Below are 26,800 nucleotides of genomic sequence, written 5' to 3'. Positions count from 1 at the left end.
ATTGGCATACATGAACTGACCCTCACAAACAATGATAGGAAATGATCTTCCAATTTAAAAAATAGGTTTCAAGGGAGATGGAAAAGATTAAAACAGTATCAAAATAAGTCACAAAAAAGAACTATAACTCACAAAATCAAAATTATTAGGAAGAATAGAAAAATAATTGCTAAGCTTGCGTTTCATGTTTTCCAACATTATACATTTTCTGAGTTTCATAGATACATTCAAAAGTAATGTTTTTATTACTTTTTATTATTTTACAAATAATAGGCAAAATGATTGGGATTTTTAGATAATTATTTGACCTGACTGATTTGGTAAACTCTATTTAAGATTAGTTCTGATAATATTTGTAGGCACCTATTTTCCTGGCTAAAATAATAAAACATTATTGCTAAATTTTTTTGATTAAATTGTGATTCTACTGTCGTATTAACATAAGACATTAACTCTAGTTTTTCATAAGGAGATGATAGGGGCTTTATCATTTGCAGTGCTTAAATGTTGTGCAAAGAGAAGATATAATGTGTATTTTTCCATTATCACATTTATATGGAATCTTGTTTAATGTAATGTAAAAGACAGACATCCAATAAAGAATTATTAACCCACCACATTTTACCATATATAGACAATGTTAAACACAAATACTAGACAGTGTAATTTTTAATTTGGAAAAAAATACAAATCAATTTCTTTGCCTTAAAATAAATTACATCTCATTCCTTTTCAGATGAATCTAACTCTCATATTTAGCAAGTAAAAACTTGTAGAACTTATTAAAAGTATGCACAATGAAAACAAGTATTAAATGTGTCCTTCCCTAAGTACAACTAAATCCATTCTTGGTAGACTTCATAAAAGAATTTGGAAACGAAGAGTGGATCTACCTTTTGCTTATATCTCCTAATTGCCCACGAATAAAATATCACTATTTGTTACATGGAAATGAAATAATTTTAGGGCAGTTCAAAAGCTTGTATTTCTCTCAGAGTTAAGAAAGATGTTACTACTATGAACTAAAGGTATCATATAAATTAAACAAACAACAATAAATCAGAGGTGCAGGTTAAGAGATAATAAAGATAAAACTCACTAGTGGTGTATTCGGATTACCCTCTCCAGTTCCAAAGCTGACCTTAAACCCACTCAAAGCAGGGCACAATCAAGTTCAATGTTCCTTAAAGACTATGTCTATATTTGCATGTCGCTGATTCAGAAGGGATCAAATGCTTCAGGCTATTCATCTCTACCATGGAGCTGGTATATGATGGCAACCTCAAATACCAGGCCCACAACTAGTGGGGCGCTTCTTAGTGAATTTTGCTGTGATGAATTGGTTGGACAAACATTGAATCCCATTTGAATTGGTTTTGCTCATATAGACACAGCCTTTAAGCTGAGGGAATAAAGCAGGCAGGCAAAAAAGGGATAAGAAACAGCAAAAGCTTCATTGAATGAGTTAAGCATGCATGCTTTTGCACCTAACATAGTGCATTAGTTAGGTCTACCCAGCTGCAACAGAATCATGCATCACTAGAGTATCCATGAGAGCTAACATTTCTGGTTTTATAAAGATGACTTGTAAAACCACACGTAAAACAACTTATGAAGCTACCACATAAAATGGTGACCCTTAGATGAACCCAAATGGATATTTTGGTCACATCCAGTTCTGTTGCCTTTATGAAGAGCCACTCATCACATAGGAGAAAGGCACTGATTAATTCCAGCGAGCAACATATTCATAGTTGTCTTCATTTTTCAAAATTAGGAAATAGTTTTCTCATAAAAAATGTTCTTTATTTTTTATTAGAGTGAGGCATTTTATCACAATAAATGTGAAAATAAATGTAATCTGCATGCAAAGGTCTAGAAGTGCATTGGAATCACACTGGAAAATTTTCAGTGGTCACATTTAACTCATATTTTTATGTGCTTTTGCACTCCAGTGAGACTCTATATTGATTTGTTTCATCTGTTTTCTTACTACTAAATATTTTCAAACTTTTTTAAAGATGTAAGCAATTGTGATAATCATGTAAATCAAAAATTATAAGTCATGATCTGATTTTCATACTTAAGTGGTCTCTAAGATTAACATCAAAATTTAAAGGATGAAAAAAATGTTGTCTTGAATATCTTCAAAATTTTGATAGGTGACAATTATTGTACCTGTGGCTTTTACAAACAGCAAAGTGGTGAAATTACAAAAATACCTCATGGTATTGTACACTTTTAAAAGGTAAATTACATTCACATTTATGCATTTTTAGAATATGCCTGACATACAAATGTGTATTCTTTTTACAGCTACACGTATTTGCTCACATTGTATATGTAAAATTATTAGTCCCTATGCAACCAGAGTTATTGGGTTTTCAAAGCCATGTTAAATATTTTTTTCCTCAAAAAACTGCAAATTGCTTCCTTTGTCATAAAGTAAGAAGTGTCAAAACTTATTTATTTTATTTATATGAAGAGTATCGTCACAGGAGCTCATCCCCACCTCATCCCCAGGGGTCACATATTAAGCAGTCATAGAAAGAAGTTTTCAGTTGACTGTACCTTGCAGAGCAGCACTATCATGAGGAGTCCCGTTGTTTTCTATTTCAATATCTGGAATTCCAGTATCTGAAATAAATGACATGCAAGATTAAGGTACAATTAGGTGGTTCCTGATTCCATGTAAAGGGAAAACTCCAGTAAGCCAGTACTTTGGTCCTATAGATAACATAAGACCTTCGGTGGCATTTTTGTTTTTTGTATGTCTGGTTGTTTTTAATGGTAGGAGGGATGATTATAAACTGCAGCTGAATTTTACAATTGAGCATATATTTCTAGGTATATTGTAAATACCTCTATTTGTTTTCATTCTGTAAAAATAAATCTTAGGAAAATAGTCTGTCCATTAAAACCCCCTAAGACTATGAGGGTAACTTGCCCCCATCCTCATGGTATATTTTCCCTTTGTAAGATGTGATTGATGATATTATTTATGACATATATATAATCATATATATACACATATTTCTATATATGTATGTGTGTGTATATATATGTGTGTATATATATATATATATAGTAAGTGCAAGTGAATACCAAAATACTCATTATGGTTTGTGGTCTTCATGTAGTACTGGCTCTAGGGGCAAATGTTTTATGATTGTGCTGTTCAGGTAAAACCTAGTAATTTTGATGTAAAAAGGTTGTTTGTGTGTGTACATATTTACTTGAACATTTACTTGAAATTGGGTCTGAGTGAGATGAAACAATATTATGAGGCCTCAGAATTAAAAATGGAATCAGAAAAGTTTGGAATTAAGATCTTTCATAATTCAAGCATCTCCGTTTACAGGATCTGCAGGGATTTACTTAGAACATGTTTTTTTCAACCCGGTACTCCTCAGGCATGGCAACACTGATGCAATCTGCATTAAAGGAACAAGCATTGTAGAGCTAATCACAATACAGTTCACCAAACATCAGCATAGTCTAACATGAGTGGCCCTAATGCACCTACATTTTAGGTGCAGGGTGGTTATCAGTGTTATTGCTTCTACTGCAAAAGTCAGTAGGACTTCCTATTATTCCAAGGCTATTTGTATCTCCTGAACAGCGATTATTTTGACTGGATTTAATTCATGATCTAAAACACTTGGCCTCAAATTGATTTTTTAATCATTCCTGGCCAAAATATGTCTGTGTTTTCCTCTCTCCCTTCCTTTCTTCCTGCCTTCCTCTCTTTTTTTTCCTTCTTCTATTTTTCTTCACTCAGTTTTGCTTTGTTTACCTTGAGTGTGAAAGTCCAAATCAGACATTACCTTTTAACATCCTCAGGCCACTGTCACTAGTGGTGGCTTGCTTAAGTGCCTGCTCCACTTGCTCCCGGCGCTTTGATTCAAATTCCAAGGCTTCCTGCAATTTTCTCTTGGTTTTTTTCTCCTTCTTCAGGCGCTTTTGCATGGTAGCTGAAATGTAAAAAGATAGTTTGCAAAGACTTGAGCAATGAAATAGGGATGCCAGTTTTGATGAATTATAAGCCACAGATATAGAGTATAGATACAGAGAGATATAGAAATATTTCACTTGACACATGATTAGTGTTCTTTTGGTAGTAATTCTCATTAGGGTCATCTAAAGAGTGCTTTATTTACTGTATTTCAATCACACAACTGACTTCTTTCTATTTTCACATTTCCAGAGTGTATGTTCTGTAATACACATGCATTTGTATGATGGCGGCCGTGGTGGTGGAGAATTGTCTTCTACTTTGACTCTCTATATGCATTTAATGATTCTTTAAACATTTTATAATTCTCTTAAGAAAAATATTCTTATTATTCATCAGGTTACTGATTACTATTCATATTTCAAAATGCAAAATAATCCTGAAAATAAAAATGGCAAGTGTCCATTCATCTGAAATGTTACCAGTTCTAAAGGCAAATATCTGTCTGTTTAATGTACATATCATCAGTCTCTCTCTCTCTCTCTCTCTCTCTGCCTCTCTCTTGCTCTTTCTCTGTATGTGCATATACAGTCATAGGCTGCATAATGAGATTTCAGTCAATGATGCACCGCATATACAATGGTGGTTCCATAAGATTATAATGGAGCTGGAAATTCCTATCACCTAGTGACACTGTAGTCATCGTAATGTCCTAGTGCAATGCATTACTAGTGAGTATGTGGTGATGCTGGTGCAAATAAATCTACTGTGCTGCCAGTCATAAAAATAAGAAACTTTCAACTAGGAAAAACACTTCTATCTCAATTTTATAGATGAAGAACCTGAGTCTTTGACAAGTCAAGAAATTTACCCAAGATAACATAGCTACTAGTTTTCAAAGCCTGAAGACCAAATATCACATAGGTAGTTGTTTCAAAGTCGAAGGACCATATAGTTGGCCAGGGGACCAAGGTAAGTGACCTCCAAGGTTTCATGTAGCTATGTTATTATTATTATTATTATTATTATTATTATTATTATTTGAGACGGAGTCTCGCTCTGTTGCCCAGGCTGGAGTGCAGTGGCACAATCTCAGCTCACTGCAAGCTATGCCTCCTGGGTTCACGCCATTCTCCTGCCTCAGCCTCCCGAGTAGTTGAGACTACAGGCGCCTGCCACCACGCCCAGCTAATTTTTTTTTTTTTTTTTTGTATATTTAGTAGAGATGGGGTTTCTCCGTGTTAGCCAGGATGGTCTCATCTCCTGACCTCGTGATCCTCCTGCCTCAGCCTCCAAGATATCTCGGAGAATATTTCTATTAGTATTGAAAATACCTCCAACATAATATTCACTTTGTAATTGAACTTGTAAAACTTACTTCTGCTTTGAAGCTCAACTGCAAGTTGTCTTTCAAGATTTTCTCTAATTTCTCTCTCTCTATAGAGCTCCAGTCGCAGCTCCTTCTTTTCTTGTTGAATCTGCTTCTCCTGGATGCGAGCATTATCCAAAGCAACTTTCAGCAGACCCTGTCAAGGTACAGGAAATGACATGCAGTTCATCTTATCTGTTTTAATTTATCAAATATAAAATAATATATGTAGGTGCTAATGTCTTGTATTACATTTATTTTGTTTATAGAAATATTGTTGACCTGAATGTTGGTCAACAGAGTCTCCACGGAGGACAGACTATCCGCAAAAATGAATGGTCCAGGGAATCCAGCGGGCAATGCCTGCCCAGGAGTCAGCTGTATCTTGTCCAAGGGTGACTTCATTATTGGAATTTGAACTGGTACCTCTTCTGCAAAAACAAAATTAGTATCAGAAGGTTCACAGATTAAGAGCTCAAAAGTCTCACTAAGCCACCTCTACTAAGCATCTATAAAGATTTTGTTTCTAAAACTAAATGACTGACATTCTCATAATTAGAAGTCATATTTATTCTCCAGCTGCCTCTAATTTCAAAAAATAAATATTTCAGTAAAGAACTTGTGAAACTGAAACAATGCTTATGGCTAAAGAGGTATAAAATCTGGAGAAAAAAATTTAAGATACATACAATTGACATATGTGCTTATGAATATCTATAAATTAAATATTCAGATCACTTCCTGGAAAAACATAAGCAACATTTTATTTTTTCCTCTCTAAATCTATGAATCTATCAATCAATTTATTTATCTTGATTATTTTAACAGCTTTATTGAAACATAATCTACATACAATAAAATTCACGTATTTTAAGTATACATTTCATTTTTAGTAAATTTCTAGAGTTGTCTAATCATTACCACAAATCTATTTTAGAACATCTTAATTTCCCCTATAAAGACTCCTCATGTCCATTTACAGTTAATCTTCTTTCCCACCTCAGCCCCTAAAAACCACTAATTTGCCTTATCTCCAAAGGTTTGCCTTTTCTGAATGTTTCATATAAATAGAATCCTACGATACATGGTTTTTTGTGTCTGGCTTCTTTCTCTTAGCATGTTTTTTAAGCTTATCCATGTTGTGGCAGGTATCGGTAGTTTATTTTTATTGCTGAATAGTATTTTGTTTCATGAATATACTAGCTTGCGTTTAAACATTTTCCAGTTGATGACTATTTGGATTGTTTCCAGTGTTACTTTTTATTTCATGGAATATCCCTTAACAAAAAATAACACATATGACATAAAATCACAAGTTACAGCTATTCTCCTCTTTTATTTTTATGTTGTATTCTTCAATATTCTCATTACTCAATAAAGAGCTACGAGTAGAATTTTTGTTTATAAATATGTTTTATATTTGCTTCAAACAGATATATCTAATTATAAAGGGAATCCCCTCCTACTTTGAGAACCCTGAATACTTGGTTATTCTGGCTGACAATCTTTCATATGACCTGTATGAATTAGACACATTTTCTTCTGTAACTACATATGTAAAAAGAAACTGCCACAGAGAGGTAATCTTGGGATGTTAACGAAAGAAATTCAGTTACTCTTAGTTGAGTTCATCAGCAGTGCATGATGGGGTGAATCACAGCACCTCAAACAGTTACGCTGCTCACTGGAGTATCTTAATTTCAGCAAGAGAGCACAGGCGAAGTTTAAAAAATACGCATCTCTCTGGTCAGAAAAAAAATCCAGTGACTCCATATATGTCTAATGAGACTCACTCAAGAAAAATGACTTGGCTTAAATCTAGACATAACCAATTTCACATGGTTTGGAAACAAAAAAATGTCTATTGGTTCTGGTTCCTATAGGTATGGAATATGGATTTGTCATATACTAAGACTTCATTTTTCTATTGCAAGCAGCCTACATATGCAGTGTGCAGAGTCTTGAGCCCCATTAATTTAACAGTTACCTTTTGCTGTGGAATTTCTTGTGTGGCAAGTTGTGCCATTCATTTGTGGGAAACTTCAGTGAGATTACTTAGTACTATCTCTGAATAAAAGGCTCTTACTATATATCACCTTTACATTTTTTATTTTTCCAAACCAATAGCAATTTAAAAAATGCTATATGATTATCTTAGAGTCAACAGTTTCATACTTTTTGAATCCAAATATTAAAAAGAGCATTTGTTTATTGACCTTAAATAATTCAATAAAATGCATGAACTATACCATTAATTTTCTTTAGCACAGAAAGCTATGAGAATAACTTCCCAGGAATTTTTTTTAGTAAAGCTTTGAAAACAATATTTTGTTCACAGATGCAAATGTTTTCTACAACTCACTTGTAGTTTATTTTCATACTCTAGTTATGTAACTCTCACTATTTAAAATTAACCCTAAACTCTTACAAGACATTTGCCTCTCTACCTTTTTTTTTTTATAAAGTCAGTGGTAGGTTTAGAAGAGGTAAATTATTCCAGAGAGAATCAGCACATTATCACAAATTCTGTGACCTTATTCAGCTACATGGTTTCTTTTGAAGTATTATCTCATAAAAACACTATTAAAACATGTCTTAAGCAGCAGATCCAAGGTTTCTAAGGTACATTTCTCAACAATTAACCACAGTGTTATGCTTCAATTGCATTGTTTGATGTCTATATTTAAGTAGTATTTTTTTCTTCTCCACGTGAATGTATTAAGTGGATGGAATGACTTTATAATGATGGTATATCAATATTTATAATAGCTGGAAAGGTTCTGTACTTTTATGCTGATGCTTATAAATCTTAAAGTATTAATTTATGTAGCCTGGAAAAACTACTATCATAAAATGAAGTGCTACAAAGTTATAACATTAACTTCCTGCTGATTCAGAGACAATATAATCATTTCCCTGAATAAATATTTTGTGTCAAGGATAGAGTTCTTAAAATAATGGATACATTGTTACATATCACCTACTCATATGTATAACCTCTGTGGTGAGACTCTGAGGGTTACTTTACAAACAAGATAGCTGAAAAGGAAAGCAATACATTCAGTATGCAAAAAACAAAATTATAACTACATTAAATTTGTTAGAAGTCTTCTATTTGAAGATGAAAAAAATGCCATTAAATTGGCTGAAAGGAAAATTACTATTGACTATGAAGACAGATTGCATGGTCTATGGTTTGTAATGTTGCTGTACAGTAAATTGGAGTTTCAAAATAGTATTACTCTTCTTTAAAGAGATAGACACAGCTGAATTAGGTGTTGCTTGCTGCAGTGAGGATCAAATACAAAAAGAATCATATTTCATCAGACCTCGTCAACACCAGGAAAATAAATAGAAATATAAGAGGTATGCAGGCAATGATTCATTTTGATAATCTGGCCCAAGAGAGACACATAGAGACAGCACACGGATCTAAGCTTCTATCAAAAGACAAATAGGACACAGAGGGTGGGAACTGGGATGACAGCGTAGCAGAGGTCACATCGATTTTCAGCAGCAGTTTTAACATGGATGAGATAACCCTGGACTCTATTTGGCCCATTGTTCATATCCTACCTGTCCCACAAGCAATAAATTTCCTAGTCCTAGAAAAAGGGCCATAAAGAAGAAGGATTCTACTTATGACTTCTTATGATTAAGTTTCTGTGCTAACCAAACATGCTTTTCGGACCAAGGTCACATTGCATGTTAAGGTCCATAATAGCCCAAAAGTAGTAGAAGTGTATTATGTTTTAGTGTATGCAAGAGGAAACTGCCAAACTATACATCAGATTTTTTTTTCCTATTTAACTCGTTTGCTACAAAAATGAATGGTAAATGAATTGGAAATCAATTTCAATCTTGTAATATATTTTTACATCTGAACAGCATCTGAATTTTGCTCAGAATTTAAATAAGTGCACTGTTATGTAGGAATTTACTAGGTAGGGTTGAAAAATCCTAACTGGCAATAAAATTTAAAATGGGCAAGTATTAGAAACATAGGCTATTGGTTAAATAAGAGCATCTCTTTATTAAACCCAGGAAAAAGGATTTTGATTTTTTTTATTTAAAAAGCTGGTATTCAAAATGTAAATAGTAAAACCTTTATCAGCACATAGAACATAATAGTATAAACTACAAAGTAAGGATAGGAGAACTGCTATCTAATCAAGGACATGAGCGATCTCTTCACTTATTAAAGCAAAGTGGAAACCACTTTTATTAAGCCTGTTTGTTAAACCCGCCATACTTTGTAATAGCACTTGGGCATCTACTTAGAAAATAAGCTCTTCATTTTAATTTATTTCGTACAGCCCAGACGAATAGATATAAAAGTTGACAGGAACTTTCGTAGGAAAAAAAGATAAATATATAGTGAATACTCATAATAGAAAAATCACCCAGAAAATTAAGTCCAGGCTGCTAGAGGCTCTCTACATGACTCTAGTGCTTATTTTCCCATTTTTCATGGAGTGTCTCTCCTCTGGGCTTTAAGGATTGTGATACAGGAATATAAAGTTAACACAGTTGACTAACCCAGCAGTAGAAAAATGTAGCTACCTACCAGGTCATCAGTTTTATTCGTTATCAAGTAAATTGTACTTTATTATTTTATTTGAGAACTTTTCCCTAAATACAATTGTCCCAAGTGACTCTTTTTTTTTTTTTTTTGGCAATGTCATTATTATTACATTCAGGACAAGCGAGACACCTGCTTCCCTCTAACAAACTGAGGAACAATTACAACAATAAAATGACCAACTGCTGTGTAATGTGACTTGCGTGAATATAAGGAAGTGTACATAGCTTCAGTGACTCCTCAAGTATTGCCATCATCAAATGTGGAAAAGAAAAGCTTGATCCCCAAATTGTTGTATTTCTTTAAGGAGATGAAATGAAAATAATACAGATAAATGAAAACAGAAAGCTAGTAGCAAAGGAATGAAGACGTACCAGCCTGAGAAAGTGACACAGATACTCTAAAACCAATTATGCTCATTTGCTGTGGATCCTTAGATTAGCAATTTCACATAACAGGCTCCTTTATAAATCAAGCATTGGAATTCAGTCATCTTTCAGACAAAATATTATTCCAATAACAAATATTATGTCCAGTAAAAGGTTTGGAAGAAGTGTGATACCCAGTTCTTGTCATTAAGGAGTGGATACATTATTTAGGAAAACAGTGGACACTTAAACTTGAATCATGGTCATGTGGCATAGATTGTTATTTGCCTCTAGGAGTTCAAAGAAGAGATCACTGTACTTTGGAATGAACCCTTAATAATCTATTCACTCTCTAGCTGAAAGGCATTCCCACTGTCCTTAGACTAAAACCCCACAGAACTTCCACGTGATATTAGGTGTTCTAACAAGAAAAGCTTCCTTGCTCAAATTAGTGTTGAGAAAACTGGCCTAAACAATATTTAACACTTTTTCTTAAGGCTAGGATTGCTAGATACATTACAGGGTGCTCTGTGGAATTTGAATTTCAGATAAACAGCAAATCATTGTTTAATATAATTATGTCCAAAATATTCCGTGGGACATATTTAGACTAAAAATAGAATCCGAAACTCATATTTCACAGGGCACAGTTTTCCTTTATTTTTAACTTGCTAAATCTTTTAAAGCAGAACATCTCAGGCCCCATTTCACAAATCACCACTAAAGAACTTATTCTTGTAACTAAACACCAACTGTGTCCCAAAATCCTATGGACTTTTTTTTTAATAAATAAAATGCTAATGCTAAATATTAACATATGTTATATGTCAAGATAGGAAGCAGAGAGCATAATGAAGAGCAAAATACACTGGAGCCCGATTGCTTGGGTTTGAATCCCTGCTCTATGATTTGTAGGACCCTGGGAAAGTTGCTTAACCTTTCTATGCCTCAGTTTCTTTATCTACAAAGTTAGGATAATACTAACACCTACCTCTTAGGGCTATTATAAATATTAATGAACTACTATTAGCAAAATTGATAGAATAATTTCTGACCCAAAGTAAATACAATATAAGTGTTTATTAAATAAATTAAATGGTAGTTGAAAATTTACAGAAGTGGAAGAGGAGTATATAGTCATATATTTGACAACCTAAGCATCTACTAACACCTCATGAAACACAATGTTTGGAAATATCCTTCTCTAGGTAAAAACTGGATGAGCCCAGCTTCACCTTAAATTAGCCCACTTTTGCTTTCCAAGTCATTGAAGACCTGAAGACACAGGTCAGTGGTTTTTAACCAGGAGCAATTTTGTTGCCCAGAGGACATATGACAATAGCTGGAGAAATGTTTGATTGTCAAGACTACGTACTGCTGACATCTAGTGGTAGAGGCCAGTGATGCTGCAAAACGCCCACAAATCATAGGAAAGCCCTTCACCCCCAACCACCACTGGATTCCCAACAAAGAATTATCTGGCCAAATGTCAATACTGGTTGGGAAGCACTGTTCTTTCCTATTTTTCATATAGGAAAATCTCAATGAAAGGACAGTTAACTAGATTTCCCCTTCTACAGGTTGAGGATCCCTTATTGGAAAATCTAAAATCTGAAACGTTTCAAAATTCAAAACTTTTTGAGCTCAGACATTAAGCCACAAGTGGAGTAATCCACACCTGACATAATGTGACAGATCACAGTCAAAATACAATAAAAACTTTGTTTCATGCACAAAGTTATTAAAAACATTTTATAAAACTACCTTCAGGCTAAGTTTATAAGGTGTATATGAAAAGTAAATTAAGTTCATGTTTAGACCTGAGTCCCATCCCCAACATATTTAATGATGTATATGCAAATACTGCAAAATCTGAAAAACCCAAAATTAAAAATGATACGGTTCGGACCTGTGCCACTACACAAATCTCATGTCAAAAATCCTCAGTGTTGGAGATAGGCCTGGTGTGAGGTGATTGGATCGTGGGAGTGGAGTTCTCAAGATAGTGAGTGAGTGACGTCTCATGAGATCTGGTTATTTAAAAGTGTATGACACCTCCCCATCTATCTCTTCCTCCTGCTCTGGTCATATAAGACATGCTTGCTTCCCCTTTGCCTTCTACCATGATTGAAAGTTCCCTGAGGCCTCCCCAGAAGCCAAGCAGGTGCCAGCATCATGATTCCTGTACAGCCTGTGAAACTGTGAGCCAATTAAACCTGTTTTCTTTATAAGTTACCCAGTCTCAAGTATTTCTTTATAGCAGTGCAAGAACAGACTAATACAGAAAATTGGTACCAGAAGTGGGGTATTGCTATAAAGATACCTAAAAACGTGGAAACAGCTTTGGAATTGGATAACAGGAAGAGATTGGAGGAATATAGAAGGTCAGAAGAAGACAGGAAGATGAGGGAAGGTTTGGAACTTCCTAGAGACTTTTTAAATTGTTGTGACTAAAATGCTTATAGTTATATGGACAATGAAGCCCAGACTGAGGAGGTCTCAGATGGAAATGAGAAACTTATTGGAAACTGGAGGAAAGGTCACTTTTGCTATGCTTTAGCAAAGAGCCTTGCTGCATTGTGTGCCTGCTCTAGGGATCTGTGGAACTTTGAACTTGAGAGTGATGATTTAGGGTATTTGCCAGAAGAAATTTCTAAGAAGCAAAGTGTTCAAGATGTAGCCTGGCTGCTTAAAACAGTGTATGCTTTTATGTGTGAGCAAACAAATGACCTGATACTGGAACTTATGTTTAAAAGGGGAGCAGGGCATAAAAGTTTGGAAAATTTGCAGCCTGGTCATGTGTAGGAAAAAAAAAAAAAAGCCCATTTTCTGGTGAGGAATTCAAGTGGGCTGAAGAAATTTGCATAAGTAAAGAGGAGCTAAATGTTAATAGCCAAGACAATAGGGAAAATGCCTCAAAGGCATTTCAGGGACCTTCCTGGCAGCCCCTTCCATCACAGGCCTTGAGGCCTAGGAAGGAAAACATGATTTCGTGGGCCAGGCCCAGGGCCACACAGCCCTGTGTAGCCTCAGAACACTGCTCCCTGCATCCCAGGCACTCCACCTTCAGCCATGGCTAAAAGGGACCCAGGTACAGCTTGAACTGATACTTCAGAGGAACAAGCCATAAGCCTTGGCCGCTTTCATGTGGTGTTAAGCCTGCAGGAGCACAGAGTGCAAGAGCTGAGGCTTGGGAGCCTGTGCCTAAATTTTAGAGAATGTGTGGAAAAGCCTGGTTCCCCAGGCAGAAGCCAGCGGCAGGGGTGGAGCCCTCATGGAGAACCTCTACGAGTGCAGAGCAGAAGCGAAATATGGAGTTGGAGCTCCCACACAGAGTCCCCATTGGGGCACTGCCTAGTAGTGGAGCTGTGACAAGGGGCCAGCATCCTCCAGAACCCAGAATTATGGATCCACCAACAGCCTGCACTATGAACCTGGAAAAGCCACAGGCAATCAACACTAGCCCTTGAGAGCAACCATGGAGGTTGAACCCTGCAAAGCCACAGGGGCAGATCTGCCCAAGGCCTTGGGAGCCTATTGTACCAGTATGCCCTGGATGTGAGACATGAAGTCAAAGGATACTCTTTTGGAGCTTTAAGATTTAATGCCTGCGCTGCTAGATTTCAGACTTGCATGGGGCCTGTAGCCCATTTCTTCTGGACAATTTCTACCTTTCAGAATGGGAGTATTTACCCAATGACTATACCCTCATTGTTTTTTGGAAGTAACTAACTTATTTTTGTTTTACAGGGTCATAGGCAGAAGGGACTAGCCTTGTCTCAGATAAGACTTTGGACTGCAGACTTTTGAGTTAATGATGGAATTAGTTAAGACTTTGGGGTACTGTTGGGAAGGCATGATTGTATTTTGAAATGTGAGAAAGGCATGTGATTTGGGAGGGGTCAGGGCAGAATGATATGGTTTGGATCTGTGTCCTTACCTATATTTCATGTCAAATTGTCATCCCCAGTGTTGGAGATGCAGCCTGGTGGGAGGTGATTGGGTCACTGGGGGAAAATTCTCATGAATGGTCTAGCACCATCTCCTGGTGCGGTTCTCATGATAGTGAGTGAGTCAGTTCTCATGAGATGTGGTTATTTAAACATGTGTGCCAAGACAGGCTTGCTTCTCCTTAGCCTTCTGCCATGATTGAAAGTTTCCTGAGGCCACTTCAGAAGCTGAGCAGATGCCAGTATCATATTTCCTGTACAGCCTGAAGAACCATTATCCAATTAAACCTCTTTGCTTTATAAATTACTCAGTTTCTGGTGTTTCATTATAGCAATGCAAGAATGAGCCAATAATAGAAACATGTCTGGTCTGAAGCATTCCAGATAAGGGATATTCAAACTGTAGAGAATGTAATAAGCTTAATAAGAAAAAAAGTCAAATAAAAATTTAGAACTAACAAAATGCTTTACAAGGTGTGTTTTAGAGTGTTTATGCATTTCATTTGAGATTGCCACCTGTATGATTTGCTCAAACGGTATCTTCTTTGTGAAACCTATACTGACCATCCTATTTAACACTGCAACCTGCACCCCTATTTCTACCCCATTGAGATGATTTATTTTGTTCTGTAAAATTAAGCACAATTTAATATACAATATAATTATTTATTATTTTATTAAATATTTTATTCCAGTACAATTGAATCTTTTTGAGGGCAGTGACTTTTGTCCGATTTTTATTTGCTCACTGTTGTCTCCTCAGTATCTAGAATAGACACCATCATGTGTCTATCTATAACCTATGTAATGATATTTGATATGTCGACTGGTAACCTTAAAGCCCTGTAAGATTTCGAATCATCAGATTGATTCCACTATTTCTTTTTTATTCAAAAAGACAAGATTGTACATGAATATATAATTTATGTATTTATTTATTTACAAATATGTGGTAGAATGAAGGAAGAAAGGGGATGGAGGTAAAGAGTTTCTGGTCAACTCTTAGTCTCTCCAATAAAATAAATGATTACTATAATCTACAAATATTGTGACAAATTGAAATTTTACAATTTCAAAAAATAGCTTGTATAGTTGTCACAGAATGTCTAGTGTAAATTTATTGAACTTGTCTACATAGCATAGTCCTCTGAGCAAAAAAATTTTAAAGCATAAACCTTTCTCTCCCACACACATAGTTTCCCATCATCTCTGAGATGATCTATTATTATATCAGAGATAAAGAAGACCTGACTGATTTTTTGGAGTAACTCTATATTTTATAGAGCCTAGAAATACAAAACTGCTGAGGTTCCAGAAACAGACTAGAATTTGATCTAAAATCTGCAAAGAAAAACAAGAACTTCTGATATAAACAAATAAAAAGCACCAAAGGCATGTACAAGTCCCTTCTCCAGAAAACCAGCCTGGCTACCTCTGTGTAAAAGGCTGCACAAAAAATAACATTCTATGAGTGCCAAGTAACATTATAACAGTTTGCATCATAAATTGGCAAACAAGAGGCAGGATTGGGAATGGGGTAAGGTAGAAAGAAAGCTGCTGTTTTGAAGAGATGTGTTTGGGATAGATGGAGGAGGAGGGCACCCATTTCCCTAAATTAGATGACCCTTCCAGGTGATAATGTTTTGTCACTCCGGCTCATTTGTAAAATGGCTTTGTGCCTTCCCTCTGAAATCTGAGTATGCCAGGCATCGTGGTTCAGTGGCAGCTTTCAACCTGACGTGTCAAGTCATCCATGTTGCCCATATTCCCCAGGATTCTAATATAGGTTTGCTTTTAGTCTTACTGGGGGCTCAGGCATCTGGCTGGCTGAAGAGGCTGCAAAGCAGATTTCTCATTTTGTTTCTCCGCCAGGAGACATCCAGTCATTTTTTTTTTTTTTTCAACCAAGAAAGAAACTTCTCTTCTTAATCTGGCACAGATCAGAAAGGGAAATTTATTGTTCTGACCTGGCAATTCAGGTGCCAAATTTAAAAATCACTGCTTTCATATTTGGTTAGTTAACTTATCTGACTGAGTAGAAAGAGTCAATGGAAGGAAGAAGGGAGCAAGTTATTCATCCAGCACTTTAGAGCACAGTTCTCAAACTTTATCATGCATAAGAATGCACTGAAAGTCTTTTAAATACACATTCCTTGCTTCCAGAGTTTCTTACTCAGTAGGTATAGAGTAGAGCCTGGCAATTTGAATTTCTAACAAGTGCCCAATTGATGCTAAAGTTGCTGGTGTGGGAATCACAATTCAAAAAACCACTGGGCTCTATAAAGGTTAATTTTTGCTACATTTACAAGATTTTAATATTGCTTCTTATCACAATATATATTTTAACTAGTTATTTTTCACATTTCAAAAAATCGTTTCAAAAATGATACCTAATTTTAAGGATGTATCGCCAAAGCTTCAAGAAATTGAATAAAATTAAAGACATATATCAACCAGTTGGTTTTATAGATATAGAGGTTGTGAAAATCAATTTACACTGCAGAAAAACATGAGTAATGGGCCAATTTGTAACATAGATTCAGGAAACAAAATAGTAAAAAACATGAGCCTATACAAATAAAAGGAAAATATTTTTCCAAGAATGAATTCTATGGATTATAAATTTACTTGTATCCAAGAAAGGTATAAAGAAGATATTTTAGAGGATTAAGATTAAAAATTAAAGATAATTCAAAATCAGAATGACACTATCACGGAAAACTTGGGAAAACAGTCTGTATAACAAAGAATTCACAGTTTGTCACCTCCTATAAACTCCTTCATGAGGAACATGCTCTTAATTACACAGATTTGACATTTTTATCAATATGCTCACTAATAACTGTGCAATTATACCTGTTTGTAATCTATGCATATTCACATTTTCATGTTACCACAGTACTAATGATAGACAGTTCTGTTTTCATTAGCCATCTCCTTCTCTTGTTCATGCACACGCACGTATGTGCACATACCCACAATCACTGAGAATATATACTGATATTTCAGTCTTAGCTAAAATATGGAGGCAATGGGCTTGGTACAGTGGCATGAATCCCTAGTTCCAGCTATTCAGGATGCTGAGGTAGAAGGATCACTGGACCCCAGGAGTTTGAGGCTGCAATGCACTATGATCATGCCTACGAATAGCCACTACACTCCAGCTTGGGCAATGTAGTGGGACTCCACCTCTTAAAAAAATTAAAAAAAAAATTGAGGCACTGAGCCATCACATATTTTATACAAAAAATTAAGGGTTTTCCTAATAGACGAGTTTGATACCATAATTGCAATACTGTTATAAACCTAGCTAACTCAAAATGACCCTAATTGTTTATTTTAGAAAGCTGAATTTTATTAAAAATATATATTTAATTAACAAGGCAAAGCACTGCAATTTTCACATTTTTTTTCTTGTCCTGTGTAATATAGACATTAAGATAACAAAAACTGTTGCGGCCAGGCACAGTGGCTCATGCCTGTAATCCCAGCACTTTGGGAGGCTGAGGTGGGCAGACCACTTGAGGTCAGGAGTTCAAGACCAGCCCGGCCAACATGGTGAAACCCCATTTCTACTAAAAATGCAAAAATTAGCCAGGCGCAGTGGCAGGTGCCTGTAATCCCAGCTACTCAGGAGGCTGAGGCAGGAGAATCGCTTGAGCCCAGAAGGCGAAGTTTGCAGTGTGCTGATATCACACCACAGCACTCCAGGATGGGAAGGAGAGTGAGACTCCATCTCAGAAAACAAACAAACAAACAAAAAAAGCTGTTGCTTCTCGCCTGAAAATTTCTTAAGTTTTATCAAAGAAGTTCGTATCTATTAGTAATGCTTAATTTAACAACCTTTACCAAAAGCACAATGCTAGTTTTAGATGCTGTCTGTTGCTATGAAAATTCATACCATCTTATGGACACTCTTTTTCTGATAAAAATAATAATAAAATAATTCATAATATATATCCAAAGAGGCAAGGATGTGTAAATGCCAGCACTAGAACACATGAATGTGCCATTTTGTTTTGTGTTTTAATGCTGCCTCTTCCCCATCTTCATTTCTAGTTTGTGGGGACTGATTCAACTTTACTTTCTTCTATTTCAATATTCTCACCTTACTTAATGACTTTTATCAGAAACACTTTTGAGTTCTTAGTTGTGCATTGCATTGTGGCATAAATCAAAGTGGTATAAATTGAAGAGTGTGGTGGTGATTTTCTCTAATAACTATTAGACGAAGAGGAATATTTTCAAAAAAATTTTCAATTAATTAGAAATCTTTCAAAAATGTATCATGCAGTTGAATGTAAATGATTATACAAAGGTTAATCATCTGATACATTCTTTTCTGATTTTAACTTATTTCCTATGAGTCTGCCTTCTTCTTATAGCATGATAAACATTACTGAATGTCTCTGTGTGTTGGGATGTTACGCAATGACCCTATTTGTAGAATATAAAGATCTACCTCAGAGTGTTTGTGGGAAGTTTAAAGGAAAAAACTCAAATGCGAAACACGTAGCATGGTACTGAGCATATAGTTGGCCCTCAAAAAGATGAGCTACATCTGAAGCTATGCTAGCCTTCTAGATCTGGAATGTTCAAGAAAAAGAAGTGCACTGAATATGCATTGATTCCAGGATTTACCCAATAAATTCTTTTAAAAAATTTACTCTGGTAAACTGAGTGAAGAATTTACTTAATGTGTCAAGAATTAATAAAGGTATTATAGCATTGTATTTTGTCTTCCTAATAACCAGACAAAAGAATAAACTTGTAATTCTGTAAGTGAACTCTCTCAGATTAGCTCTAAGGTAGTTTGAGCCTGAAGTCTTCAAACTACCTGAGTAGTCTGAATCGACGACCTACCCTGCTTAGGCTCTCCCTCCATGGGCAGCACCCACTGTCTAACCAGTCCGAATGAGATGAGCCAGGTACCTCAGTTGGAAATGCAGAAATCACCGGCCTTCTGCATTGATCTCCCTTGGAGCTGCAGACAGGAGCTGTTCCTATTCGGCCATCTTGCCAGCCACCGAGTCGCATTTTCTCCTCAAATTTAATTTAAGTTGTATATTTATTCCCATGGAGACTTGCAAGTTTAAGGTAAGTGTACTTTCTACTAAGAATATAGGAAAAGGGAGACAGTTTGGGGTCTGGCTGTTGGGAAGGGGTGGCCGCAAGACAGGCTGGGAAGATGCCAGTGGCAATGATGAAGGAAAGTGCCTTCAGTTTCAAAAAGTTGTTGGATCAGTGCGAGAACCAAGAGTTCCAGGCCCTTGGAGGAACCGCTGCACCCCCAGTGTATGGTCAGCTTCTAGCTTTTTATTTGCTCCATAACGACGTGAATAATCCAAGATATCTTTGGGAAAGAATACCACCTGCTATAAAATCTGCAAATTCTGAACTTGGGAGAATTTGCTCAGTAGGAAAAAAATTCTGGCATAGAGATTTCTTTGGGATGTATACAACCCTCAATGCTTACCAGTAGCCTAAGACATTCCAGTCAATTATGGAAGCACTTAGAGATACAACAAGGAGATGAGCCTTTGCCCTGCCCTCTCAAGCGTATATCTCAGTAATAGCTGATGATTTTGAAGCCTTTGTTGGATGTCCTGTAGAAGAGGCTGTGAAAGGTATATTAAAACAAGAACGGCAAGCTGACCCAACCATAAGAATGGTTATGTCCAGAAAGCCAATTGCAAGGATCCTGGATGTTTCTTTTAACAAGTTTATTCCCTTGCCAGAGCCAATTCCAGTTCACCCATCCCCAGTGAATAGCAGTTATCCAGACTGACGGGTTATGTGGCTTTCCTTTATAACTGATTTATCATCCTGAGTTTAAGATCCACCTTCAGAATTCTGTATATTGACAAATATAGAAATGTAAAGTTTTCATTTTCAATTTGTTGCATAGATGAAGCACCTCAGCATTTCTTACTATGTGATAAAATATACATATAAAGTACAATGTTCTATGTACTTTTTGTTCTTAAACATTATGCTGAATAGTTGTTGAAACAGTTCTCATTTTGTAATATTTAACAGTCTGGATGGAGCCTCTCATTACTACAGCAGTTAGTTAGTTTTTTAGTGACTTGTGAAATAAGATTTCCTGTTTCTTGTAGAACAGTGGTTGTCAACTGTCTTTTGTCTCTGCAGATGCCCCAGCACACACCACAGTCTCATCTGTACCATTGTTGGATAGTGGTAATGATTCATTTAGAGTTTGAGGGCAACATCTGTATTGCTAGGTATTATGATTCACCCTCTTTGGAGACTATGCTCTCTTTTCTCCCCAACTTCTGAGATCCACTAATGTAAAATGCAGAAATATGTCTGAGGAACAAATAAACCATTTTTATACTAAACCAGTTTGTTAACTTTAGATGTTTTCCAATACTATGAGTACATCTATTGCTGGCAGTGGAGGGCTTGCCATGAAAATGTGACTTATTTAAGACGTTCATGAGAAGTATTACGTTGTATTATCTCCTTTTATAAGATGGGAAAAGTTAAGTGTGGAACGCATTATATGGAGAAAGAAGCAATTAAGATATGTGATACACTTTGTACAACTATCCAATGGCCTACTGATTGCTTGTATTTATCCTTTTGGTCAAGTTCTGCCCTTTGCAGAAATACTAAACAAGTCTTTCACTCTCTGTGTGACACCCTTCTGAATATTTGAAGTTGCTGTTTTTTATCTACAGGTTAAAACAGCCCTTAGTTCATTTATTCTGCTTTTGTTCAATAAATATTTAAATGAAAAAAAGAAAATATGAAAAATCTATCTTAATTTTTCCTGGCAAATTCGACCTTATTTTATTAATGCTAAAATTCCTTTACTTACTATTGTTACAAATATTTACGGATCCATATGGAATGGCAAATGTTGAAGCAAAGACACTACAGACATGTTTCACTTTTGCTAATAGCCCTAGTACTTGAGAATTTTTTTCTCATTTTTCTATCATAAGTGCTTTAGTTTGAAAGAAGAATCTTAAGTGTTTACTGAATATAAAACTATGTCTATGCTGAGGCTGGGTTTATGCAGACAGTAAGAGTGTGATGCTTTTATTAGCCTGCAAATATAAATATATATTATATATATACTTATGTATGAAAATAAATATTTATTAAACATCTTTAACATCTGTCAAAGCTTGAAATGTAAAGAGAAACATAGTCAGTTCTCAACTTCCAGTGACATTTTAGTCACTATGATTTTCTCTTCTTTTCTTTCCCAATTGGATTCTATCCTTATACACACAGTAGTTGCTCCTTATCTGTGATTTCATTTTCCAAAGATTTCTGTTACTCCTAGTAAATGGCAATCAGACAACAGGGGAGTACAGTACAATAAAATGTTTTGAGAGAAAGAGAGACCACATTCACATAACGTTTACACAGTATATTGGTATAGTTGTTCTATGTTTCCATCAGTTATTGTTGTCAATTTATTACTATGCCTTATTTATAAATTAAACTTTAACACAGGTGTGTATGTATAGAAAAAAAATATGTATGGGGTTCAGTACTCTTCACTGTTGCAGGCATCTACCAGACGTCTTGGAACATATCCCCTGCAAATAAGGTGTGACTATTGTACTCACAGCCAATGATACTTCTTTAGGAGAAAAACTATTTTTAAGATTTACTTCACATGAAGCCCTACAAAACTCAATGATTAGCATTAAATGCAGATGTTTAACATTTTCTGTTTTTATGAATGTGTGACTATTATGAACTCAATAACCAGAGAAATCCTGCAACATGAAGAAAGGAAAATAAAGAGAAAATTAATATGTAAGATCTTTCAATACTAATATCTTGTAATCAGACTTAAACAAGGCATCCAAAATTTCTGCCCTAAATTCCAATTCTATGAAATTGGTATATTTTTATGAGTCACTTATTTGGATAAAGTGCTTTAAAAGTCAACATTATAACATTTGAGTCCCATGAAGTTATTTTCAATTTAGTATTGAGAGGTGAAGCCAGCTGGACTTCCTGGGTCGAGTGGGGACTTGGAGAACTTTTCTGTCTAGCTAAAGGATTGTAAACACATCAACCAGTGCTCTGTGTCTAGCTAAAGGTTTGTAAATGCACCAATCAGCACTCTGTAAAAACGCACCAATCAGCACTCTGTGTCTAGCTAAAGATTTGTAAACGCACCAATCAGCCCTCTGTAAAAATGCACCAATCAGCACTCTGTGTCTAGCTAAAGGTTTGTAAACGTACCAATCAGCACTCTGTAAAAACAGACCAATCAGCAATCTGTAAAATGGACCAATCGACACTCTGTAAAATGGGCCCATCAGCAGGATGTGGGCAGGGCCAAATAAGGGAATAAAAGCTGGCCACCGGAGCCAGCAGCGGCAACTCGCTCAGGTCCCCTTCCACGCTGTGGAAGCTTTGTTCTTTGCTCTTCACAGTAAATCTTGCTGCTGCTCACTCTTTGGGTCTGCACTACCTTTATGAGCTCTAACACTCATTGAAAAGGTCTGTGGCTTCACTCCTGAAGTCAGCGAGACCATGAACCCACCAGGAGGAACAAACAACTCCAGACGCACCACCTTTAAGAGCTGTAACACTCCCTGCAAAGGTCTGCGGCTTCACTCCTGAAGTCAGCGAGACCATGAACCCACCAGAAGGAAGAAACTCCGGACACATCTGAACATCTGAAGGAACAAACTCCGGACACACCATCTTTAAGAACCGTAACATTCACTGCGATGGTCCGCGGCTTCATTCTTGAAGTCAGCGAGACCAAGAACCCACTGGAAGGAATAAATTCCAGACACAGTATCATATGTTAACCATTTCTGCATTTGTCCTGAATCTGCCTTCATGTTTGCTTTGGATAACCTTAAGGAACATGCGGCCGGGCGCGGTGGCTAACGCTGTAATCCCAGCACTTTGGGAGGCCAAGGTAGGTGGATCATGAGGTCAGGAGGTTGACACCATCCTGGCTAACATGGTGAAACCCCGTCTCTACTAAAAATACAAAAAATTAGCCAGGCGTGGTGGCACGTGCCTGTAGTCCCAGTTACTTGGGAGGCTGAGGCAGAAGAATGGCATGAACCCAGGAGACGGAACTTGCAGTGAGCGGAGATAGCGCCACTGCACTCCAGCCTAGGCGACAGAGTGAAGATTCTGTCTCAAAAAAAAAAAAAAAAAGAACATACTTCCATCACCTGATCACCTGAACAGCTATATCGCTATATCTACTCACTTCACTTAGAGATTTTAACCTTCTTAATTCTATTTGATCACTAGGGAAGATCACTTTGCTCACTGCCTCTGTCCATTGTCACCTCTGCTCCATTATTCATTTCCCATTAGGCATTTTTCCAGTGTGAATGGCTAAATACTGTATTTTTAACATGGCATTGAAATTACTTCCTCTTCTTGGCTGATGACAAGATATTTGATCTTATCTCCAGTTAAAATACCTATATTAACAGATGGTGAAGTGCACCATCGTCAGCCTATGATTCTCAACCACCATCAATATCCCAATTTCTCAGGAGAATTTACTAATAATCCATGTAACCATCTATCCTTATCTACCACTGTCTCTGACAGTTGGCATATTTTAAAAAATTATGAGGGTGAAAAGCAATACAATATGCTATTCAAGTTTGAACACTGATGTGTATTGCTTTATTGCCACTGCTACAAGTTTCCAGAATATACTTTCTCATCTGGATACTTACGACATGTGTTGTCTTCCCCCATTTGCCTAGAAAATTGACTCACTGGTTAGCAAAATTCTATTATTGATACCTTGTAGCTCTTTAAACATTGTCAACCCAAATCTTTGAAGCATATAGGGGTTGCATTTTCAGGTCCCAGGTAATTATTTCTTATTTGCTTTTCAATGGAATAATAGATGTTGTAAAGGAAAACTTTACCATTATGTTTTTCCGTGCTTAGACTTCGCAAATGTTATATCCCATATCGGCACCGAGGCCAAAAACTGTAACACAATAGTGGTAGTATCTCCACAGATATAAAATATTCCTAGTAAATTTAAGATGTAAAATAAGAACAATTACTTAGGTCTCCTATAATAAAAAAAATGGTCTTAAAACTGTATTACTCATAATAATACTGACATTCCCATTTGTACTGTGGCATACGCTTTCAAAGCTGTATACCCTGTTCAAATGGCATGGTGTCTTTTTGCAATACTGTTTGTGTCCAAGCAGATACAAGGTTTATAGAGAATGCATCTAGGGAACCATAAAACTGGTGGTAAACATATTTCTCCGTGGTATTTTAGTACTTGGAAAAATTCAATCACAGGGAAATGTTTTGTTGTAAATATCTTAAAAGACTTATACAGGCAATGGCTTGCTGTAGCACCTGTTTAAATAATTTTAAGAGTGAGAATACGTCTTCTTATATACCAAAGCTCACATTCTTTAAATTTCTTTGATTTTTACATGTCTTGCTTTTGAAATTTAAAAAAGATTTAAGTACAATGCACTTTGTGTGCTAGTATGACAATGAATAATCAGGCTTCCAACTTGCAATGTTACCATGTTTTCCAAAATGAATCCAGGAAATAGATTTTCACTTCAGCATAGGTTTTACTCTTTCTGTACAAGGTATCATTTGATGACTATAATTTGGCAAATAAAAATGACATATTACATGCTCAACGTGCTTTACGTGTTTGTGTAAGTTTTGAATGAGCCAGAGTAGAAAAAAAAAAAGCCCTCAAAGTAGAGAAAATTAGAGTTTAAATTAGAAGCAAAAACAGTTTAATGATAAATTCAGAATTTTTGGAATTGAAATTTGGAAATATTTGTTTTTGTTTTCATGATCTTTTTTGCTATTACACTTTGCCTTCTAGTCAGTCCTCAGAAATTTTATTTATGTTTGTGAATGGGAACCGTGTGTGATGTGTGTGTATTCTCTCCCTACCCTTCAAGATAGAGTAAAATGGCACTTCCCACATCCTTCCTTTATCCCAAAGAGTGTATTCTCTTAATCAATATCTCAAATAATTGTATCTCAATAATCAAGTTTATTAACTAGTACCTTTCTTCAAAATGTACTAGCAAACAATCCACAGAATAAAGACACACTACACATATTGAATGGGAGAAAATATTTGAAAACCATTCATCCCACAAGGGTCTAATGTTCAGAATATACAAGGAACTCAAACAACTCAATAGCAAAAAAACCCCAAAAAACCAAAAACCTAATAATCTCATTATAAAGTGGGCAAAGGACCTGAATAGGCATGTCTCAAAAGAAGACATACAAATGGCCAACGGGTAGATGAAAAAGGCTCAACATCACTAATTATCAGGAAAATGCAAATTAAATCCACAATGAGATGTCATCTTAGAATGGCTATTGTTAAAAAGAAAAAAAAATAACAGATGCTGGAGAAGATGTGGAGAAAAGGGAACTGATACAAAGTTGGTAGGAATGTAAATTAGTACAGTCACTGTGAAAAACAGAATGGAAATTTCTTGAAAAACTAAAAGTAGAACTACCATATGATCCAAGAATCCTACTACTGGATATTTTTCTAAAAGAAAAGAAATCAATATATCAAAGGAATATCAGAACTTTCATGGTTTTGTAGTATTATTCACAATAGCAAAGATATAGAACAAACCTAAGTGTCCATCAAGGGATGAATGGATAAAGAAAATGTGAAATATATACACAATAGAATACTACTTGGCCATAAAATAGAATTGAATCCTGTCATTTGCAGCAACATAGATGGAACAGGAGGTCCTTATGTTAAGTGAAATAAGCTAGGTACTGAAAGACAAATATTATATGCTATCACCCATACGTGGGAGCTAAAAAACGTCTCATGGTGATAGAGAGTAGAATGATAGTTATCAGAGGCTGGGAAAGGTATGTGGGTTGGGGGAAGGAGATGAAGAGGTTAGTTAATGGGTACAATCATACAATTAAATAGAAGGAATAAGTTCTAATGTTTAATAGCAGGATAGGATGACTATAGTTAACAACAATATATTATATATTTCAAAATAGCTAGAAGAGAGCACTTGAAATGTTCCCAACACATAGAAATGGCAAATGCCAGAGGTGATGAATACCCTATACACTGACAAGATCATTTCACATTCTATGCTTGTGACAAAATACCACATATCTTGCATAAAATATACAAATGTTATATATCAATAAATTTTACTGGCAGTTTCCAATTGTTTTGCAAAAAGAATAAAGTTATAATAAGGAAATATAAAACCTCCACCTGTTATCTAGCTGCCTCTTTTTAAAATTATGTAACATGCCTGCCAAAATATTGAAGCCTAAACACGAATCATTCCTCCCTGCCTCTTAAAGATGTCCACACTTTTGAAGAAAGCAAAGATACAGCATAAAAACCTTTCACTTTGAAATCCTATGCAGTGTAAATTTTCTGACCACACATATAGAATCTCATACTATCTACTAAAATACGTTCTTCAAATGTTATTTATATGCTTTATCAGTAATTAAATAATCTGTAAAACAAACCCCCATGACACAAGTTTATCTATGTAACAAACCTTTACTTATACCCCTGAACTT

At 35.7% G+C, this 26,800-nt stretch overlaps 1 protein-coding gene and 1 pseudogene across 2 annotated transcripts in view; one reads left to right on the top strand and one right to left on the bottom strand.

Moving 5' to 3' along the window:
• DACH2 (dachshund family transcription factor 2) overlaps positions 1–26,800 on the bottom strand; it is a 676,171-nt gene that overhangs the window by 14,282 nt on the left and 635,089 nt on the right. For both annotated transcript variants that reach the window (XM_003269018.1, XM_003269019.1), the window contains 4 exons: positions 5,607–5,755; positions 5,334–5,481; positions 3,828–3,974; positions 2,572–2,637 (listed from right to left, as the gene is read on the bottom strand). In XM_003269018.1, the coding sequence (XP_003269066.1) occupies positions 2,572–2,637; positions 3,828–3,974; positions 5,334–5,481; positions 5,607–5,755 (510 nt within the window). The remainder of the gene's footprint in view (positions 1–2,571; positions 2,638–3,827; positions 3,975–5,333; positions 5,482–5,606; positions 5,756–26,800) is intronic.
• LOC105738077 lies at positions 19,413–20,041 on the top strand (annotated as a pseudogene).

This window comes from Nomascus leucogenys, chromosome X, assembly GCF_006542625.1.
Source record: "Nomascus leucogenys isolate Asia chromosome X, Asia_NLE_v1, whole genome shotgun sequence".
In the NCBI taxonomy this organism is placed as follows: domain Eukaryota; kingdom Metazoa; phylum Chordata; class Mammalia; order Primates; family Hylobatidae; genus Nomascus; species Nomascus leucogenys.
This window is presented reverse-complemented; position numbering and strand designations above follow the sequence as displayed.